The sequence below is a fragment of the Pipistrellus hanaki genome, assembly GCF_964339955.1.
Source record: "Pipistrellus hanaki genome assembly, chromosome: 8".
In the NCBI taxonomy this organism is placed as follows: domain Eukaryota; kingdom Metazoa; phylum Chordata; class Mammalia; order Chiroptera; family Vespertilionidae; genus Pipistrellus; species Pipistrellus hanaki.
This window is the reverse complement of record NC_140510.1, coordinates 57,731,465-57,751,351: the sequence shown is the minus strand read 5'-3', so window position 1 is coordinate 57,751,351 and position 19,887 is coordinate 57,731,465. Positions and strand designations below refer to the sequence as shown.

Here is a 19,887-nt window from a genome sequence, read left to right as displayed (position 1 = left end):
CAGTCAGAGAGAGCAAACTGGGTCGCGGCCTATAAATAAAGGGCCGCTCTCTGGAGGACGTGTTGTCCTCTGACGTGCAGAGACACTCTCCAGGGCTCTGAGTGAAAATTATTCTTCCCCGCACAGAGAAGATGGCGCTGAAGACATTATTGGTCATGACTGTTCTTGGAATGAGCATCTGGTCCTGTGCAGGTAGGCAACTCAGCTCCACTCAGTTTGGGGGGGTCCTGGCCCATGCACCTGACAAATGATCTCACTGTGTCCCGCCTGCTTGCGTGCCCAGGTTTCCCGGTGTATAACTACGACCTGGCCACCCTGCGGCAAGCCCTGGATGCCTCGGTGGCAGAAGTGAACGCTCGGTCCCTGAGCCAGTATCTGTTCCGGGCATTCAGAAGCTCCATAAAAAGAGTAAGCTCACAGTGCCTCTCCCCCACGCCTCTTGCTACTGCTTTCTGCCTTTGTTCTTTGGTCAGTGCATTGGGTACACCTTTTAAAAAATATTTTTTCAGGTTAGAACGATAACAGCTAGTCATCTCTTTCAGACAATTTTTGGCAGAGAAAGGATTTAATTAAGATTCTGCCACAGACTCTCGAGTCTCGCTGGCCCCATTGCCCGTCTCCAGACGGTTCCTGCCGAGCATCCTGCCTTTGTAGCCTGTGTCCCCGTGGCTCCTCTTGAAATCCTTTATTAAGAACTTCTCATTTATTAGAAATGAGGCCTTTTCAAGTTCAGCAGTTCTGCTTCTAATATTTATTGGAAATAAATCCTGGCTTTTGAGATAAAAATACACCCTTCCTTTGTCAGTTTAGTAGGAGTCTGTTTCCTGTTAGTTTTGGAAGTAGGGGAAGATGAATTTTCTTGGGCTTCCCATGCCTAAGTCTGTGACAGGCAAAGAAAGAGAAGCAGATATATCCTTCAAAGGAAATGAGAGTGTGGGCAGCAAGTCGCCTGCCCCTTCCCTGTCCCCAGGGGATTTGATCGCCTAAAGGGTTCCTGTGCAGAGAAGGGCAGAAATGCCCTCAAGTTGGTTTCGGTGAAGATGGGGGGTGGGACAAGTTCTATGAATTACTGGCCACATGGGAGGGAACGGAGGTGCCCCCTCCGTCTGCCTGCTCGCGTCTCCCATCCTGGCGGGGTGCCGCCTTCGCTCATGCTTAGCTTGTTCCATGTGGCTCATGGTTTCTTAGCCCTAGTCTCCAAATACACCATGGTCATCTTGACCCTTCTTCTTCAGAGAATGGCTCTGTGTCCTATTTCCAGAGTCCAGGAAATGAATCAAATTGTCCCCGTTGTCTTTTCTAATTGGGCCATAGGTCACGAGGACTATGGGCTATGCTTTAGTTTCTGTGCAGCCAGAAAGGGGACAGGCGGCCTGGAAGTTGTGATGTGGGGTCACTGTGAGATGTGTTCCTTGCACACTGGTTCGGGTGGCTGAGGTGTGAGGAAATCTATGTCCTCTTTCCAACCTGCAGATGAACAGTTTACATTTGCCTGTAATTTAGCTGTGCTCATGACAGAAGAAAGCCAGGGCTCAACTAAATGAATAAGAGCATGAGGACAGGTCCTGAGAGAGTCAATTACAGACACCATGGAAGTCTGGCCCAGGGAGATGAGCTGGTGTGAGGCAGAGCCACCCAGCGCACATTCTGTCATGTGACCATCTTGGTACAGACCGGTGCCCAACACACATGCACCTGCAAATCAGCACACTTAACGTACGTGTGTGTGTGTGTGTGTGTGTGTGTGTGTGTGTGTGATCCTTAATGAGTTCAAATTAAGTGATGTCCCACCACATCCTGTATGCTGCTGTTCTGTCTGGAAGCTGCCTATTCTTGCCTCTCTCTGGACTTTTCTGATTATTGAGATTTATTGGTCAGGCGACAGTCACTAAGCCCCTTCCATGAAAACTTCACCTGTCCATGAACGACTGCCAAAGGACCCTGAGTGTCGAAATTTGGAGTTACAAATAAATTTTAGTGAGTGGGCAAATTTGCAAGTATGGAACCTGTGAATAATGAAAATCAATTATACATGCTTCCCTTGGAGTTAGGACCCCGAAGGGCTGGTTCCGTCTTCCCCCTGAAGTACCGTGTGCCTTTGGCAAAGCACCTTTCCTCTGGGCATGAGCATGAGGGCACGAGACCAGGTGATGGCTGAGATGATTGGCAGCTGTTTTTACTGGCGGAAGATTCTGTAATGTTTTCTCCCTGTGCAGGGAGAGACCGTGCTAACATTGTGAATTTCAGAAACTCATCAGTGGCAAACTGATGTTTTGTTTTTGTGAAGGTCAATGTTCTGGGTGAGAATAACTCGAGCTTGGATATACAATTCAGCATTCGAGAGACCACATGCAGGAAGGATTCTGGCGCAGACCCTGCCACCTGTGACTTCCAACCTGGCTACTATGTGGTAAGTGTGGTGGAAGGGCCACCCTCCTCCCTACCCCCAGCCCCAATCCCACAAACTGACAGGAGGCAGTACCCTGTCTTCTTCCATGATTGTCACAGCAAGAGCTTGGCTGTTGCCTGTTGGCCTGCCACAGTGGAGGCACTAAGTGTGTCCATGCTGTATTCCCCGGATGGGGGCAGTGTTGCCCAGTGGTTGAGGACTTGAACTCTGGGTTACATGGTCCTGAATGATCCTGGCAAATTATTTTGCCCCTGTTGCCTTAGTTTCCTGCTCTTTAAGATGGGGATAGTGATGATTCCAAGCAAAGGGAATACAACGAGGCCAACATCAAACAAAAATCCCAGAGACATTTCACCTACTTAAAATAATTTTAAAACACTACTCGGGAGAGTCACATTCTTTTGCAGTTGACTGTTGTGTAATATCTGTCTCCCCCACTAGCTCGGACTCCATTGGGAATAAATGACAGGAATAAGTGTAGGACCATGCATGTTTGGTTTGTATCCCCAGTGACCAGAACATGGTCCCACACTTGGTTCGCACCCATGGGCTGCTCCATCAAACCAATGATGGCTTTCCAAGGCATTTGCTATGACATGTACGTGTTATCAGGCCTTTGTTACACGATCATTTTATGTTGGGGTTGCTTTACAACGATGTAAATTCTGAAAAAGAATCCTTTGTCTCGAGACTTTTCACCGGGAGTATTTTACAGAGGACCCCAAACCCCAAGTGTCAGAGCAAATGAAATCTGGAGCCAAAGGAGAACCTTGGGGTTCTTCTCACTTCTTTTTGCTCTAGTGGGAAAGGCTTCAGGGCAGCCCCTCAGTGCTCATGCAGAAACATCTGCTTTCCTGGGGCTCATAATGTATCAAATGCCTAAGAGATATTTAAATATTTCATTTTTCTCCTTAGGTATTGAGAAACTTTCATTTTGGAAAAATGAAATGCCTCTGTTAATTTTTCCTATCTGTCTGCATCATTTTGTCCAGCCCTACCATAGTCCTGGTTTCTTGGACAGGTCTAACCCTCTGTGAACTGCTGGAGGTACAGCTCATTGCTTTGCATTTTTCAGCCAGCAGCCTCTTGCAGAAGCACCGTGTGGATGTCTGCTGAGCAGGTGCAGGACGTGTGGGTTTTTTGCAGCTGGTCCTCCAGCTCCGAGTCGGACAGCAGCGAAGAGGTATGACTGGGCCTTGGTGTCCATCAGGACAGTTCCTCGTAGGGTCTGTGCGAATCTGTGACAGATTGCTGTGTTAGTGTAGTCGGAGCATCACCCAGGTATGGGCAAGCAGAGCTCTGCTTGGTCAGCTGGATTCTTTCTTTTATACCTACAACCTCTTACTTCCTCCAGCTTATCCTCTGTCTGTCTGCATCTATCTGTCTATCTATCTATCTATCTATCTATCTATCTATCTATCATCTACCTATCCATCTATATCTATTTCTATCTCTCTGTTTCCCCAAGATTTGTGAAATTAGCAAATTTTCAAAGTTTTAGACTTACGTATGCACTCACTGGTCCTGTGGTTCAGTGGAACAAAGAGGGACATTTTTGCTGGAGAGGTCAAAATTATTTGCTAGTTCTGCAATCTAGGTCAGAGGATAGGTTGTTGACCCAACCAGGGAGGGATGGGCAAGGAAGATCAGGTCTTGCATCTCGTACATGACAGGTGTGTAGTGAATGGCAGGACACACTCCTTTCTTCAATCACATTGAAATTAATTTGAATGTTGTTGATTTGCATGTTGTTGAAGTACTTGTTGAATGAATTTTTTAAAACTGAGGAAGAAATGGTCAGCAATATGGTATGACTCTAACTAGGGTAAAAATGTAACTGTTACATTATTTGTTTATTCATAATGGGATAATATTCTTGACGAGTATTTTTAAAACATTTCTACCAGTATACAGCTGGTATTTTTACTTATCTACTCATATTTTTATTCAATTTTTCACGATTTAAATTTGTAGTGAGAATTACATTAAAAGAGTATACAATTTCAACTTCAAAAATTATACATAAAAAGTAATATTCTCATATTATTAACATACCCAATGCTTTAAATATTTTGTTTGGAAGTCCATCTTATTTATTTATATTTAGTTTTTAGTTTTTTAAATTTGTTTTTCAATTACAGTTGACATATGCTGTATTAGTTTCAGGTGTACAACATAGTGACTAAACATTTATATAACTTACAAAGTGATCACTGGATAAGTCTCGTATTATTTATGAAAATCTGCTTTAGGATTAGGAAGTAATGAAAGAGGTGATGAGAACTCCTGGTCTGGGTGGTGGTGTTACTGGCACAGGTAGAACTTCCCCCAGGTTATTAGGACCTTTTCCACACACTGTTTAGTTGAGCATAACCTTGTGAATTGATCTTGTTCACACTGGCTACTTTTGAGGATCAATACCCAGGTGATTTCTGGGACAATTGCCCCAGAGTCCTATTCCCTTGGTGATATGACAATACCAAGGGCCTCATTTTCTAGACTTCATTAAAATATCTAGAAAGTCAGATATGTTTCACACTTCACACACTCACATGCTCACTGCCCAGCTAGCTCAGAAGTGATGGGGCCACAAATATCATTTCACCAGCATTTTGTTGGAATTGATTTTGTGGTTTCTGTGGAGAAAGCTAGAGAGATAGTGAGGAGCAAGACAAGCATAGTTCCGTCCTTTGTGGGGTGTATAGATGAGTCTGGGTGATGTCTGTTAAGTAGGGGTGACCAGGCAAGTATTGGGGAGTACGTAAAAGAAGACAGATTAGTGTGTCCCAGGCAGAGAGAGCTTCCCAGGGAGCTGATATTCAACCCAAGAACTGGAGGGTTGACATCAGGACAGAAGGGATAGGAGGTGGAGGGAAGGGAGAAAGAAATTCCAAGCAAAAGGAGATTATGAGGGAGTTCCCTGAAATATGACAGAAGTTGGTAGATTTAAATGGACAGAAATCCATGACTGGAATGAGCAAAATGCAGAGAGAGAGGTGGGGGAGTGGGGCTGGACAGGACCACAGCCAGTTCAAGATAAAGCCTCATTGGTCATGTTTAGCATCCCTGGCTGATCAGAATGGCAATGGGGCTATTGAGGGATTGTAAGTAGGGCAGTGACAGAATAGATGAAGAGTAGATTGGAATTAGCTAAGGGTAGATGGGGGCTAGGCAGGACAGGTGAGCGAGAATGCTGCCTGGGTTTGGGAGTTAGTGTGAATGTTGAGAGAAAGGGATTCTAGTTTATTCTATGATCTTTGACACAATTGAAATTAATTTAATAAATGGTCATCTAAATTAACCCCTCCCTCTTCCGTGTCTGACTTGGGAAGTTGATTCTGATTGTGTGGGCAACACAAAGCTCTTGTTTTTTGTTTTTGTTTTAAAATATTTTTATTGATTTCAGAGAGAGGAAGGGAAATGGAGAGAGAGATAGAAACATCAGTGATGAGAATCATTGATTGGTGGCCTTCTGCACTCCCCCTACTGGAGATCAAGCCCACAATCCAGGTATATGCCCTGACAGGAAATTGACCTTGACCTCCTGGTTCATAAATCAATGCTCAACCACTGAGCCATATGGACTTGGCACCACAAATCTTTCTAATTGCAGAGTGAAGACACTCATTGTTCTCCCGTCTCACATTTTGTAAGAAGACACTGATATTAAGTTAAGTTAGCTCCTGAAACAAACACGATTTTTATATAAACTCTCAGGTTGCTATTCCTGGAAGATTAGGAGATTGAGATTGTTAAGAATTTTGAGCCAATTAAAAAAAATTCCTTAAAAAAGAGAATTTCTTAAATTAAAAATGCTGCAATTCAAAAGAAAGAGAAGAAAGCAGATGGAGTTTAAAGTAATTCCTGGAAACTCTGAAATAGATTTCTTACATGATACAAAAAAAAAAAAAATTAGAAAACAACTGTTAACCATTTTCAGTGAAATAAATGGTGATACTACAAACATGAAAGATGATAGAGTAGATGAATTTATACATGGAACAAATAAACCATTGTTAGAAATAGGAAATAGAAAAAATAAAAGACACATGAGTCAAGAAAATAAAGACTACTTGACAAACATGTAGAATACAAAAGAATTTCCAGGAAAAGGAATATAATGTAAAGAAAGATTTAACCATGGAGAATAAGGCTGAAAAAAATCAAATTTCATAAAAAAGGATTTAGATTAAATGGAGAATATCTGGTAAGAAATGGCCTTGAATATAAGAAATTTGGATTTTCCACTACATAATTTTTAAAAACTGTAAAGACATTTGAGGAAATAAATGTCTAAATTTGCTAAAAGTATCTTCTCCTTAATCAAATAGACATTTGAATCATAGGTAGTCTGTGTTATTTTTTTTTTTCATTTTAAAGGAAAAGCGAGTAGGTCTCTACATGGTGCATAGAACTCAGCCAATCATGTAACAGTGCAGTCATCAAGAATGCAATGTTACACCTGTAAGTGGATGATTGAACTTGACTTTAGACAAATCCTTCTCATTTGGAGTGGAAGGGAAGAGGTCTGGTTAAGGTATCAGCCAAGGGAGAAAATAGTCCCAAAGGGAGAAACTGAGGAAGAATAACTGAACAGAAATTCTGAGCTCAGGGAAGGAGAGGTGACAGGTGCTTCATTTATTTACTGTCTTTCATTTAAAGAGATAGAAACTCAACCAGAGGTAGCCTGAGCTGAAATAAGACAATTTCATGGTCACATTCCCATAAAGGAAAGGGAGGAGTTGGCCTCAGGATCAACTCAATTTAGGCACCTTCAATGCTACGTATGCCACATTCATTTTCTCCTTCTCCCTTTCCCTCTCCCTCCCATGCCTCTCTTTTCCCTTCCCTTTCTCATTGCCATGGCCTTTCTCAGTGTAGCAGGAAGCAAGGCTACCAGCTACTCCACATTTAGCTCCTTTAAACTTAGAGGGAAAAGGAGTATTTCTCTTAGACTCAAGTGAGAGATACCTTTTGGCATTATTTCCATTGGCCTGGCTTAGTCGTGTTTCTCTATTTTTTAAAAATACCACCTATATTGAGATATAATTCACATACTGTACAGTGCCCCCCTTTCATGTGTATAGGTCAGTGGTTTTAGTATATTCACAATTGTACAATCATCACCACTCTCTAAACCCAGAACATATCCACCGTCTCAGAAAGAAACCTCTTAGCCATTAGCAAGTCATTCTGATTCTCATTCCTTCCTGGACACAGCCACTCATCTCCCTCCTGTGTCTATAGATTTGCCTATGCTGGATATTTCAATATGTGTTCTTTTATGACTGGCTTCTTTCACTTAAGACTCATGTTTTGGAGGCCCATACCTGTTGTAGTATGTGCACATATTTAATTCCTTAAATTGTTGAATAACAGTTCCCTTTTTGGATATTACAAATAATGATACTATGAGCTTTCATGTGCAGGTTTTCTATAATTGAATGTATTGGGGTTACATTGGTTAATAAAATCATACACTAGTATGCACATGTATTTTTAAAATATGTTTTATTGAGTTTTTTAGAGAGAGAAAGGGAGAGGAGAGAAACATCAATCAGTTGCCTCCCACATGCACCTTGACCAGGGATGGAGCTCACAACCTGGGCTTGTGCCTGACTGGGAATTGAACCAGCAGCCCTTTGGTACACAGAATGACGCTCAACCAATTGAGCCACATGTATTTTTGTATAGCCTTTCAGTGGCCTCATGAAGGCTTTTTATGTGCCCTAACTGCATACATATGGAATCTTCATAGAGAGAAACCTCCAAAATTTGACCTGAATTTGCAAGTCCATGAAACAAGCTTCCATCTTTCTGGTTCATAACATTTGAGAGTAATTCTGAGCCTGGTGGGAAGCATTTTAGTCCATTTTGCTTCGTGTAAATTGCACTTCCCCATATTCTTTTTTAGATATACATGCATGGTACCCTATAAAGTTAATTGAAATAATATATTGTCTTATTTATTTAATGAGAGCCCTTCAGATAAGAGTTGCATTTTTTTCACAATGTCTTTTCTTTTTGTCTCTTTCATGTGCTGATACATACTGATGCTTACATTTATGTAGAAGATTTTCAGGGGTATATTAGGATCCTCTAACTGGAGAAACAGTCATCTACTTGGTAAGTTGAGATCTGTTCTTTTTTTTATGCTTTTTTTTTTTCTTGAAACAACTTCATATTGAAGCTTTCTGTTAGTGAGTCATTTAAAACTAGATGTATCTATACATAACATTTGAACAACTACAGTCATTGCAGAAAATAAACATTTTATTTTTGTTTCTTTCTTCACACTAGGCAATAGCAATACAATCTTTCATTTAGGCATTCCTCTGTGTTTATACAGAGGTTTTCCATGCATGATTTCATCTGATGGCCCCAACTTCTCTGTCCAGTAGTCAGGGCAGATGTTGGTGTGCCCCTTGAGAGGGTCTGTAAACTTGAATAGCCTTGCTCAGTCCTCCTGAACGCATGACCTAAGCTGTAGGGCCCACATATGCAATAAGGTGAAGTGGGAGGATCTGGATTAAAATTCATCTAACTGGCTGGGACTGAATTGGATAATTCTCTAGCCACGTGACTGGGCTGAACCATCATTTCTGATTCTTAATTGGGAGAGGGAGGCTCTCCTTTCTTTCCTCCTTGTGTGGCCTCTCACTTGAAGTAGGATGGGTTAGTGTTGTGTGGCTTAGGAACCATTTTTATGTTCCTGAGGCTTTTTCCTATTGGTGCTGATGGTGGTCAAACTCTTTGGTGATTTCCCACTTCCTCCTTGTTCAAGAGGCACATCTGAGACATCAATAATAACATCACAGAATGTTCTAGAAGTGACAAGGCCTTAAGACTATTATTGTGTTCCAGATCTCGTTTCTGACACACCCAGACGTGAACAGTTTTATGAACGGTCGCACGGTAAGTGGTCCTGTCTTCTTCCCAAGGTCAGTTGACCTCAGTCTCATCAAGTCAGACTCTGTGGTAGCCATTTCATAGGAGATAAACCCACTAAATGCAAACAATTTTAAGTGAATGAAATGATAGTAGAGTACTGCATAAACTTGCTTTGCAAATCATTGAAAAATAAACTTGCGGCATTAGAAATCACTTAAATGATATCAGAAGTTGAAATATCAAATCAGGCTAGGGAGATCAGTTTGACATTTTCCTGCCCTACATTGGGTATTTTCTGAATAATCCAAATTATTTTGATCTTCTCTTTGCCCTCCACTCTCAACTATATTTTGTGTTAAGCAGACATTAGTGGTATTTATTTTTCTCCTGTTGCGGATCAGTTTTCTTATTTAATCTTTGTGATAACTTTTTAAACCAGGTTATTGGCTGCTTATATAGAAGGAATGAGAATTAACTCAAGGTGTTAATTTTATGCACAAATACTCTGTACTAATTGCTAGACACAATTTCCTCCTTCAACCCTCACACCCATCCTGTAAGGCGACACCGTGTTCCTTCCCATTTTACAGATGAGCAAACTGATTTTCTGTAACTTGCCCAAGGCTACCCTCCTGGATGCATGACCTAAGTTATGGGACCCAGCTATGCAATAATGTGTAACTGGGAAGATCTGGACTAATGCTCATCTGACTGACTGGAGCTGAATTGGGTAATCCTCCAGCTATGTGACTAGGACTGACCAAAAATTAGTGTGTGGCAGGGCAGAGACAGGACTTTGATACACATCTGTCACTCTAAAGCCTGTTTGTTTTTTTGTTTTTTCTTCATGCTATTTTCCAAAGGAACTGTGAAATTTACTCTGTGCCCAGAGTTTTCCATCACAATGAATAAAACAGATATAAATATTTCATTGAGTTCAATGTCTGATCCTCATTAGGCATGCTCACAATTTGAGGCTTGATTAAAGGGGGGTGGTGGGAGAAAGCCCAAGTTTTAGACCTTCTCTATATAGTCACTGTGAAAGAACATACTGTGACAACTGCTGAGAACATTTTGAACATTTCTTTTGAAATTGCCTTCAGAATCTCTGGCTCATTTTTTTGAATCTCTGTACTGGTGGTAAATATTTGCCATTCGATTTGATTTTAGAAATAGCCCAAAGACATTTGGAAATCAGTCTTACCCTAAACTTAGTACCTTAAGCAACAATTGTTTATTAGCATAGTTTTTGAGGGTCAGGAACCCAGAAGCAGTTTAGTTGGGCATGTCTGGCTCAGAGTTTCTAAAAACAAAGTTACAGATAAGATGCCAACTAGGGCTGTGATGTCATCGAAAGGCTTGCCTGGGGCAGAAGGATTCACTTCCAACGTTACTCACCTGCTTGTTGGCAGGCCTCAGATCTTCATGGGCTGTTGGACTAAGGCTTCAGTTTCTCATCATATGGGCCTTTCCACAGGGCTGTCTTAATATCTTCAAAGTGTGACAGCTGGCTTCCGCCAAGAAAATGACAAGAGACAGAGAGAGAGAGAGAGAGAGAGAGAGAGAGAGAGAGAGAGAGAGAGAGAGAGAGAGAGAGAGAGAAGTGAGCAAGCATCAGAGCACCCATGGCAAAGGCAAAGTCTTTTATGAGCTAATTCTGGGAGTGACAGACCATCATTTCTGCATATTTATTAATCACACAGACCACCCTTGGTACAGTGTGGAAGGGGCATGCCTAAGAGTGTGAACAGTCCGGAGACCATCTCGGAGGTTGGCTACCACACTGAGGAAATGCCATTTGGGACGAGAAATATATGGATATAAATTAATGTGATTGATCCTTTTTATGTGTCTCAGGAGGAAATTCCAGAGCTGAATTCTAAAATCATCTTGGGCTTTGGGAGCATCACGGACACAGATGTGCAGCTCTCTCAGAGAGGGCTTTGAACATGACAATTTAGTTCAATGCAGCAAATCTGTGTGACAAGCACTGGGCAGAGTCATAGAAACTGAAAGAGAAATAGACAGTCCATGCCCTCGAGGGCTTACACCTGTGACTGAGACAGATCACGGGCAATGGAGAGAAATAAGCACTGGGCTCGGTAGTGACACCATGCAGAGCAGGGTGCAGGAGAGCTTGACAAGGAAGGCGAAATTGTCATGGCAGGATGGGTTCTGATTATGCTAGTCATAATCCTTCTCATTAATTTATTGTCACGTGGCCTGTGAATGACAGCGCCTCTGCATTCCTTTTCTTTCTTTAGAGAACATGAGAAGGGGCTTCCCCCCTGGAGGTAGAAGGTACCAGGACCAGTGGCGCAGAGTGAGAGTAAATACTGGCTTTGAGTCTTGAGGTAAGAGGACACAGGTAAAAACGTGTATTTAGAAACAGACACTGTTGGAGTGAATGCCTTCAAACTGCAACTCCCACACCTTCAAACGTCTGTGCTTCACTGTTTACCTCCCATCTTTGCCTTTCCACCGTCTCATCCCCTTCCAGACACTGCTCCTCCTTCAGCTCTTCACTCTTGCTTCCTCAGGCTCTTTCCTGTGGCTTTTGTATTTGCTGCCACTGAGGTGATCAAGTTGTTCCACTTTAAGAGCAAACAAACAAATAGTAAACAAGAGATCATTCCCTTTCTTCGACGCAGTGTCCTTTCCACCCTCCCTCTTTCTCTGCTAAGCTTCTTGCCACAGTGTCTATGGCTCCTGATTGACCTCCTTGCCTCCCTTTCACTTTTCTGCTTTTTGCAAACCGGATTCTAATCCTCCAAATCTGTGAAATCTGATCTGCCTTCCTTTTCTCCATTGGTAATTTAAGCCCTGTGTATTATTTCTGCCACCCAATTCTTTCCTTCTAAAGTAGATTACTCTGTCATCTCTTCCACTTGCCTGACTTTTTCATCATTTCGCAGTTATTTCCAAGTCCACATCTCCTGCCCTGCTCCATCTGGGATCCAGGCCCTGATATCAACTGCCCACTAGATGTAGTTGCTATGGAAACCTTGGGAGCAAATGAAACTCAACCAGCCTCCTTCCTCAACTTAAGATACCACCACCCACCTAATTTTCACAAGATCACAATTTTAGAGCATCATGGACTCTTCCTTACCCTCTGTCTTCTCCCAACACTGGCAAATTACTGATTTTGTCCTCGCATTTTCTCTGGTATTGGCCCAGGTCCTGGTCCCATGATGTCTACCTTGCAGGTCCTTGGGTTTATCTGGAAACACAGAGGAGACTCTGGTCCTGCTCTACTTAAACCCCCTAATGTTTGCTTCACTTATGGGATAAAGCAGAGGTGTGCAATAGTCAGATCCTGAGCCAAGAGGAGGTGTTGTGGGGAGATGGAGACCCTCACATAGAGGAACATGTGTCACTCACGCTGCAAACCTACTCTGAGAATCTAGTCTCATGGGTGTATTAACTCTCAGTTACTAGGGATTGGAGCAAATGCAGCTATGGATTTCCGAAGGCACTGGTAAAAGAACATCATGAAGGACACAAAGGAATGTTTGGTTTTTTTTGCATATGATTGGTATACAATCATAACTACTGATTCAGAGAGCATTCATTTTTACACACACACACACACACACACACACACACACACACACACACACGTTAATAATAAAGCTTGGGCTTCCTGGGCTTTAGATTTACATAGCACCATATGCCTTCAGGATAAAGTCCGAACTCCCTACCATGGCCCACAAAGACCTTGGTGACCTGGCCCCACCTACTGTTTTAGCTTCATCTCTCTCAAGTCCTCCGATCCCCTAAGCTCTGGCAATACTCAAATACTGGCAATTTCTCCTGCTGTGACCTCCACCTGGAACATCCACCTGGCTAATTCCTCCTCACCACTCAGGTCTCACCTCAGTGGCCCCTCCCAAATCAGAGCTACATCTCTTTAGGGCCTCCCTCAAGTCCTCATCCCCTACATGCAATTGCTTGTCTTCTTTCTGCTCGATCTGTCCCACCTGACTCTTGGGCACAAAGCTCAGGGAGCTTCCCTGCCATTGTCTCCCAGCAGGCATTCAGGAAGTGTTTGTTGAGTAAATAACGGAATTCTTCCCTTTGGGCTCTTGAGATTCTTTTATTACAGTAAAAACAAAACAACAACAACAACAATAACACACACAACAGCTAAACATAGTATAATTAATTTGTAACCATTGGAATTTGAAAGAACTCAACTGACTTTAATAAAATAGAAGGAAAATTTGACCAGTGAGGTTGTATTGGATGAAAAATGCAAATAGTAAGTTTTCTTTTTCATCTATGTGCCCCTGAATATAAAAACCAGCTTTAGCTGAGATCAAGAAACTACTCATTATGAAGAAACAACTCATCATATTCCTTTTTTACAAACTTAAATCATTTTTTTTTTGCATAGCAGAGCATCCTCAGGGTAAACAATGGAGTTTTCAATGATTTGGCTGTATTTTATTATTAATGATATGCTTATATTGGCCATGCATACATATGTATTGCTATATAAATTCATGACCTAATTTCTATGAAAAAAAAATGATCACTTCAAAAACATCTTTTTTTACTTGATTTTTTTTCAGGGAGAGAAAGAGAGAGAGAGAGAGAGAGAGAGAGAGAGAGAGAGAGAGAGAGAGAGAGAGAGAGAGAGAGTCAGAGAGAGAGAGAGAGAGTCAGAGAGAGAGAGAGAGAGAGAGAGAGAGAGAGAGAGAGAGAGAACTATTTGTTGTTCCACTTGTTTATGCATTCATTGGTTGTTTCTTGCATGTGCCCTGACCAGAGATTGAACTACAACCTTGGCATATTTGGATGATGCTCTCACCAACTAAGCTACCCAACCAGAGGCAAAAAACATTGCTTTAAAGACAGCACAGACAAAAGGTCAAAGGCTGCCACTCGGCCTGGGCATTGACTTTGACTGAAGTCCTGGTCTGTCTCTGCCCTCCGGTGCTCTAAGTTTGCTAGAATCATAAAACAAGGCTGGAAAGGCTTCTACAGGGAGTCTAGTGAGGAAGTTGACTCACAGGGTCTGGAATCAGCAGGCCTGGCTCCCAACCCCATCTGCCTTTTAGGAGCTGGGACAGTGACCCAATCCCTTAACATCTATGGCTCAGGTCCTTCAAAGATTTATAGTTGTTATCATTTACTGGACCATGGACTCCTTGGGGATGTCTTAGCTTGTTACCCTTATTATCTTAGTTTAACAATAAGAAAATATAATTAATTGTACTATCTTAAATTAACAATATCCTTTGTTTCATAATGGTAAAAATGGTTTCTAGAATATAATTTATAGGGGATCTTGCCCGTAAACCGGGCATGTGCCCTTGACTGGAATAAAACCTAGGACTCTTCAGTCTGCAGGCCAATGCTCTATCCACTGAGCCAAACAAGCTAGAGTTCCCATGGGGAGCTTTCTGAAGGTGGAGATGTAGGCTCACACAGCACAGAAGCCTCAGAGCCTGGCTCAGTCTCTGGAACAAAATAGGAGCCGAGGAAGTGTTTTTGAGCCATAACAAACACTGTTCTAGGATTCTCTCAGAAAACCATGTTATCTGTCCGAGTGGCTAGTGGAAGGTATTATTTAAACCAAGAGCTCTGAAATGTTTTTGTATTTGCTGTTCTAAAATAGGAACTATGGCAAGTCAGCTCACACTGAATTGTTATTGCTGGATTCGCCCAAACATTTTCATTACATAGGGGCTGGAAGACCACAAACCTCACTGACTGCCCCCAAACCACAGCAGCATGAGTGATACATGTTCCTTTATATCGATTGTCTATTGGTGTGGAATTCTTAAACTTCGTGCCCCAGACTAGCAAAAGAGGTGATTCTTAGTGAGGCCTTTGGGCAGTTACTATAGGGTGGGAAGAATCAGTCTGGTGGTTTTATCAATTTGTTTGACACATGTTCACCAAATGCCTGATTCTTCCCCATCCCTTGCACCAGGACATATCAGAATTGCCAAGCGTGCTGGGGTCTATGTTTGGACCCTGCATGTACTTGGCCTTCTATAAATTTTGCAGCAGTCCCAGCAACTGCTGTCATCATTGTCTCCCTTCCATGAACGAGGAAGCTGAGTCTCTCAGAGGCGGTGCTGGCATTGGGGAGTAGCTCTTGATGTCTAGCTGTCTGGCAAAGCCCCTCTATTCCTCCCTGTGATGCTCTACTAATAATATCTCCATGTTTAGAAAACAGCACAAGAGGAAAAAACCTCGGGATTATTTGTCTAAAATACATTTGTCATGTGCTGTGTAAAGCCAACTAGAAGGCAAGGACTTTGATCGATTGGAAATGTTGACAACATACCTACCTGCCATCAGCTATGTGGGGGTGGCCCTAAAACGTGTGCCTCTTAGTGAACTTACTGAGTGGTTTCCATACCAAGTATCAGACCAATTAATGACTTCTTGTCGTGAGGTCCCATGACCGTCCACCTACTGGGGAAGCCAAACACCCCTACCCCTCATAAGTTAGGAAAACCCAGCCCATGCTATGGAGGGAGGTGCATACCTGGCTATAGGTGACTCTATTTACTCACAATCTGAGATCCACTCGCTGCACACCTGCCGATGATTCCCCAGGTACAGTCCATTCTCCTTGCTATTAGTAGTAGTTCTGCTCTGTAAAATCAGTGAAGACACTGAATCAATGGGTCCTGTGGGAAGTGCAGGGTTTGGTTCTTGCCAGCATCCAGTCACATTCATGGAATTGCATTGACTGTGCTCTATTCTGCTTCTGTTTTCTCCACTAGGTTTTCGATTGTTCCCTCCCTCCCTCCCTTTCTCCCTTTCTCCCCCTTCCTTCTAATTGGAGATTGGGGCTACACCTTACTGATCTTTGTAATCCCCCAAGAGATACTCAATGCATACACATTTATTGAATGGATTAAATGAATGAATGACTCATTTCCACACAGCCTCAGTTGACCACAGCTGAGGCCAACCTTTACAGGCTTGACTGGTTCCTTCCCTCCCAGCTTCCCACCTGTTCCTTAAACCAGTTGTTCCTTAGACCAGCCTGAGTCCCATCATGTGGCTACAGCCTTTCCTCAGGGCTCCTCTGGACCTTCCTTTTTTGAGACATGAGCATCCTATCTGGGGCTGTATCTCTCTTACCTGGACTCCAGTTCCTCCTCTTCTCACTGCAGGTTTCCTTCACCCTTTCCAGTGTTTGAGGAGCTGGCCACATTGCCATCTTGGGTTCCATGTTGAATGGCACCCAGGCCCCCCAGGCTCCCCATACCCCATGCCTCCGTGGTAAGAATGTGAAAGGCACAGCGCAGGATCTAATCATCTTGTCCTTCTCTCTTTTAACAGCAAAATGCATTGGAAGGAAAAGTTCCAGTGAAGAAAGATGCTTCATGAATTGAGTAACTTTCCTTTTGTTTGATTGCAGCCCTTAATAAATGTCTTTCATTGCCTGCAAGTGATATTTATTTTTTCTAAAAATAAAAGATAGGAGTAACTATTACATTTTCAGATAAGGAGCTAATGCCATGAGGAGATTAGTTTAGCCAAGGATTTTAGGAGCTGAGATGTATAAAGCAGCGTGTTTAGCATAATCATGACAAACACCTGACTTAAATCATACAATGGTCATAATTCCAAGATAGGCAGTCCCAGGCAGCTCAGAGTCAAGGAGTGTCTTTCTTTTTGTGACTAATTTTAATTTAAAAAAGAAAAGAGAAATCATATGGTGATTAAAGGACAAGAGGCAATCTCCTCCCCCACCAAAATGCTGCTATTGCTTCTTTTCTTCAGATTTCTTAGGCTACAGAGCCAATAGCAAACTGGCTTTCTGTCAAAGCAGGTATTGCCAGAAAAGAACCAAGGACTGTGTCCCTGAGTCACTTACTTAGAAATCTGTCCCAATTAGGTGCCCCAGTTTGGAGCCAGGCATTTCTGTGGCCAGTCTGTTGCGGGAATGACAGTAGTGAGAGGTCTGGAAGATTCAAAAATCCCCAAATTGGAATGCAGTCCCTTGCCAGTGAGACTGAAACTGACACCTATTTCCATGGCTTTCCATGAAGATGTCAGGAGGTCCTGAGGACTATTTTCAGGACCAATGATACACTAAGTCACTACCAGGCATATGCACCTCGATTTAGATGGGGCTGTCTATTCCTGCACTGTAGCAAACTGCTCTACTCATCACAGCTTCTAAGTGTTGGACAAGGCTATTGTCTACCTCACCCCCACTCATCTTCTCTAGTTTTTCAAAACTTTCCTGGATATTCCCATATGCTTTTTAAAATTTTAACTTTAAGATCAGCCTGTCAAGTGATGAACAAAAATTCTGTTGATATTTTAAATCAATTTGATGACATCAAATTTGTAGATTAAATTCGAAGACAGATGCCTTTAGACTTTTGAGTTTTGCCTTATAAGAATAAGATATACATTTCCATTTACTGAATTTTTTTTTTCAATCAATCTTTATTGTTCATATTATTACAAAGGTTCCTCATTTCTTCCCCCCTCCACCAGGTTCCCACCCCACCCTCCGCCCCCTCCCCATCCCCCATTGTCCTCATCCATAGGTGCACAGTTTATGTTCAGTCTCTTCCTCCCTCCCTTTCCCCGATAGTAAATCCCTTTTCAGATAGTAAATCAGTTACTTAGCATTTTCTCATATCAACAATACCTCCACATGCCCAATGATACACCTCACACAAAAGACACCTCCAAATAGGTCAACCAGCCTCATCCAGGCCCCACCCAAGGCACTCACAGATCAACACCCCAGCGCTACAATAACTCAACACATCCAGATCTAAGCCTTCATCACTTGATTCAGCAGACCCTCAAGTTCCCGCAAAAGTTTCCAGCCATGTCTGAGAGGCAGCCGTAGGGCAGGGGCAGGCGAGGAGCGAGATGCTCCGGGCCTGGCCTCTGTTGCTCTGGTTCGTTCCACAACCAGCTGCTCCGGGTCTGGTCACTGCCGCTCCCAACCTAGCTGCTCTGGACTTGGCTGTTGCTGCTACAGGCCTGGCCGCACCCGACCCGACTGCTCTGGGCCCAGTTGCTCCGGGCCTGGCCGCTCCGGGCCTGGCCGCTCCCAGCCTGTCAGCCGCTGCTCCGGGCCTGGCCGTACCAGACCCGGCTGCTCCAGGCCTGGACGCTCCCAGCCTGGCAGCCACTTCTCCGGGCCTGGCCGCACCAGACCTGGCTACTCCGGGCCTGGCCGCTCCCAGCCTGGCAGCCACTGCTCCAGGCCTGGACGCTCCCAGCCTGGCAGCCGCTTCTCCGGGCCTGGCCGCACCAGACCCGGCTGCTTCAGGCCTGGCCGCTCCCAGCCTGGCAACTGCTGCTCTGGGCCTGGCCGTTCCCAGCCTGGCAGCTGCTGCTCCGGGCTTGGCAGCACCAGACCCGGCTGCTCTGGGCCCGGCTTCCCCGGGCCCGGCCGCTCCAAGCCTGGCCGCTCCCGGGCTGGATGCTCTGGGCTTGGCTACTGCTGTTCTGGGCCTGGCTGCTCCGGGTCTAGGTGTTCCTGGACTGGTCACCCTGGGCTTGGCCACCTCTGCCTCAGGCCTGGCTGCCACTGCCCCAGGTCTGGCTGCTCCAGCGCTGGCCATTGATGCTCTGGTTCTGGCTGCTGCTGCTCTGGGGCCTGGCCACTGCTGCTCTGGGCCCGGCTGCCACTGCCTTGTGCCTGGCCACTCTAGGCCTGGTCGCCGCTGTTCCAACATTCTGTCCCTTTTTCTTTTTTTTCTTTTTTAAAAAAAAAACGCATTTATGTTGCAATGTTGGCTGGTGAGTTGAGTTCTGACTTAGTCTTTGATTTTTCAAGATCTTCTTTGTATTCTTTCTTAAGTAATTTTACAATCATTTGCTTTCACTTGATTTCTTCATATTGAGAACTTCTTTGGTTTATTACTCCTTGTCCTGGGAGCTCAGCAGGTTGGCCTGTGGCACCCCTTTGTTCTCCACGGGCTCCTGCGCTGCTTCAGCCTGTTGCCGGGGTCGGCGCCGCCCAGGAAGCAGCCTCCGTCCTTGGCTCTGTTGCCCGTGCTCAGTGGTCGAAGGCTCAGGGGCACCCCCACCCCCCGGGGGCTCCGTCGCCCGGCTCCCTGCCGGCACCCAGCTGGCTGGTGTCCGGCAGGGGCTCCTGCTCCTCGTGGCGTTCCTGTAGTCTGGAGCTTTCTTTCTCCCTCCCGCTAGGGGAGTCCAGGATCAGAGTCAACAGACTGTCCTCTGCGCGCAGTGTGCACGACTCCGGGGGCTCGGCCATTCGCCGCTTTCCCAGGACTCCACCTCACAGCCCCGTCTCCCCCTGCCCGAGCCTGGGACCCCAGGGACTGGCCCAGACCTGGAGTTCGGGGCGGTTCGGACTGAGGCTCAGCGCCACCGGAGGCTTTGTTTCTTCCGGCTAGGGTAATCCAGCATCAGAGTCAACCTTCAGTCCTCTGCGCAAAATGTGCGCGCGACTCCGGGGGCCCCGCCTTTCGCTGTCCCCCGGGATTCCGCCTCACAGCCCCGTCTCCCCCTGCCGGAGCCTGGGTCCCCAGGGTCTGGCCCATAACTGGGGCTCAGCGCTGCCGGTTCGGGGGTTCAGCCCAGGCTGGGGGTTCTATTTCCTTCCTGCTAGG

General features: G+C 44.5%; 1 protein-coding gene across 1 annotated transcript; it reads left to right on the top strand.

The window, feature by feature from the left end:
• On the top strand, positions 1-16,724 carry SPP2 (secreted phosphoprotein 2). The gene is made up of 8 exons (XM_084892179.1): positions 1-192; positions 284-408; positions 2,288-2,410; positions 3,486-3,593; positions 8,482-8,536; positions 9,275-9,325; positions 11,566-11,655; positions 16,616-16,724. Exons 1-7 carry the CDS (start codon positions 132-134, stop codon positions 11,652-11,654), a joined length of 612 nt encoding a protein of 203 aa, XP_084748305.1. The 5' UTR covers positions 1-131; the 3' UTR covers position 11,655; positions 16,616-16,724.
• Positions 16,725-19,887: the final 3,163 nt, after the last annotated feature.

Bases quoted from the DNA above. Each gene is read 5' to 3' on its own strand.
- SPP2 (XM_084892179.1), top strand. From the start codon at position 132: ATGGCGCTGAAGACATTATTGGTCATGACTGTTCTTGGAATGAGCATC. The intron at 3,594-8,481 runs GTATGACTGGGC...ACATTTATGTAG, and splicing joins AGTCGGACAGCAGCGAAGAG to AAGATTTTCAGGGGTATATT. The intron at 9,326-11,565 runs GTAAGTGGTCCT...TTCTTTCTTTAG, and splicing joins GTTTTATGAACGGTCGCACG to AGAACATGAGAAGGGGCTTC.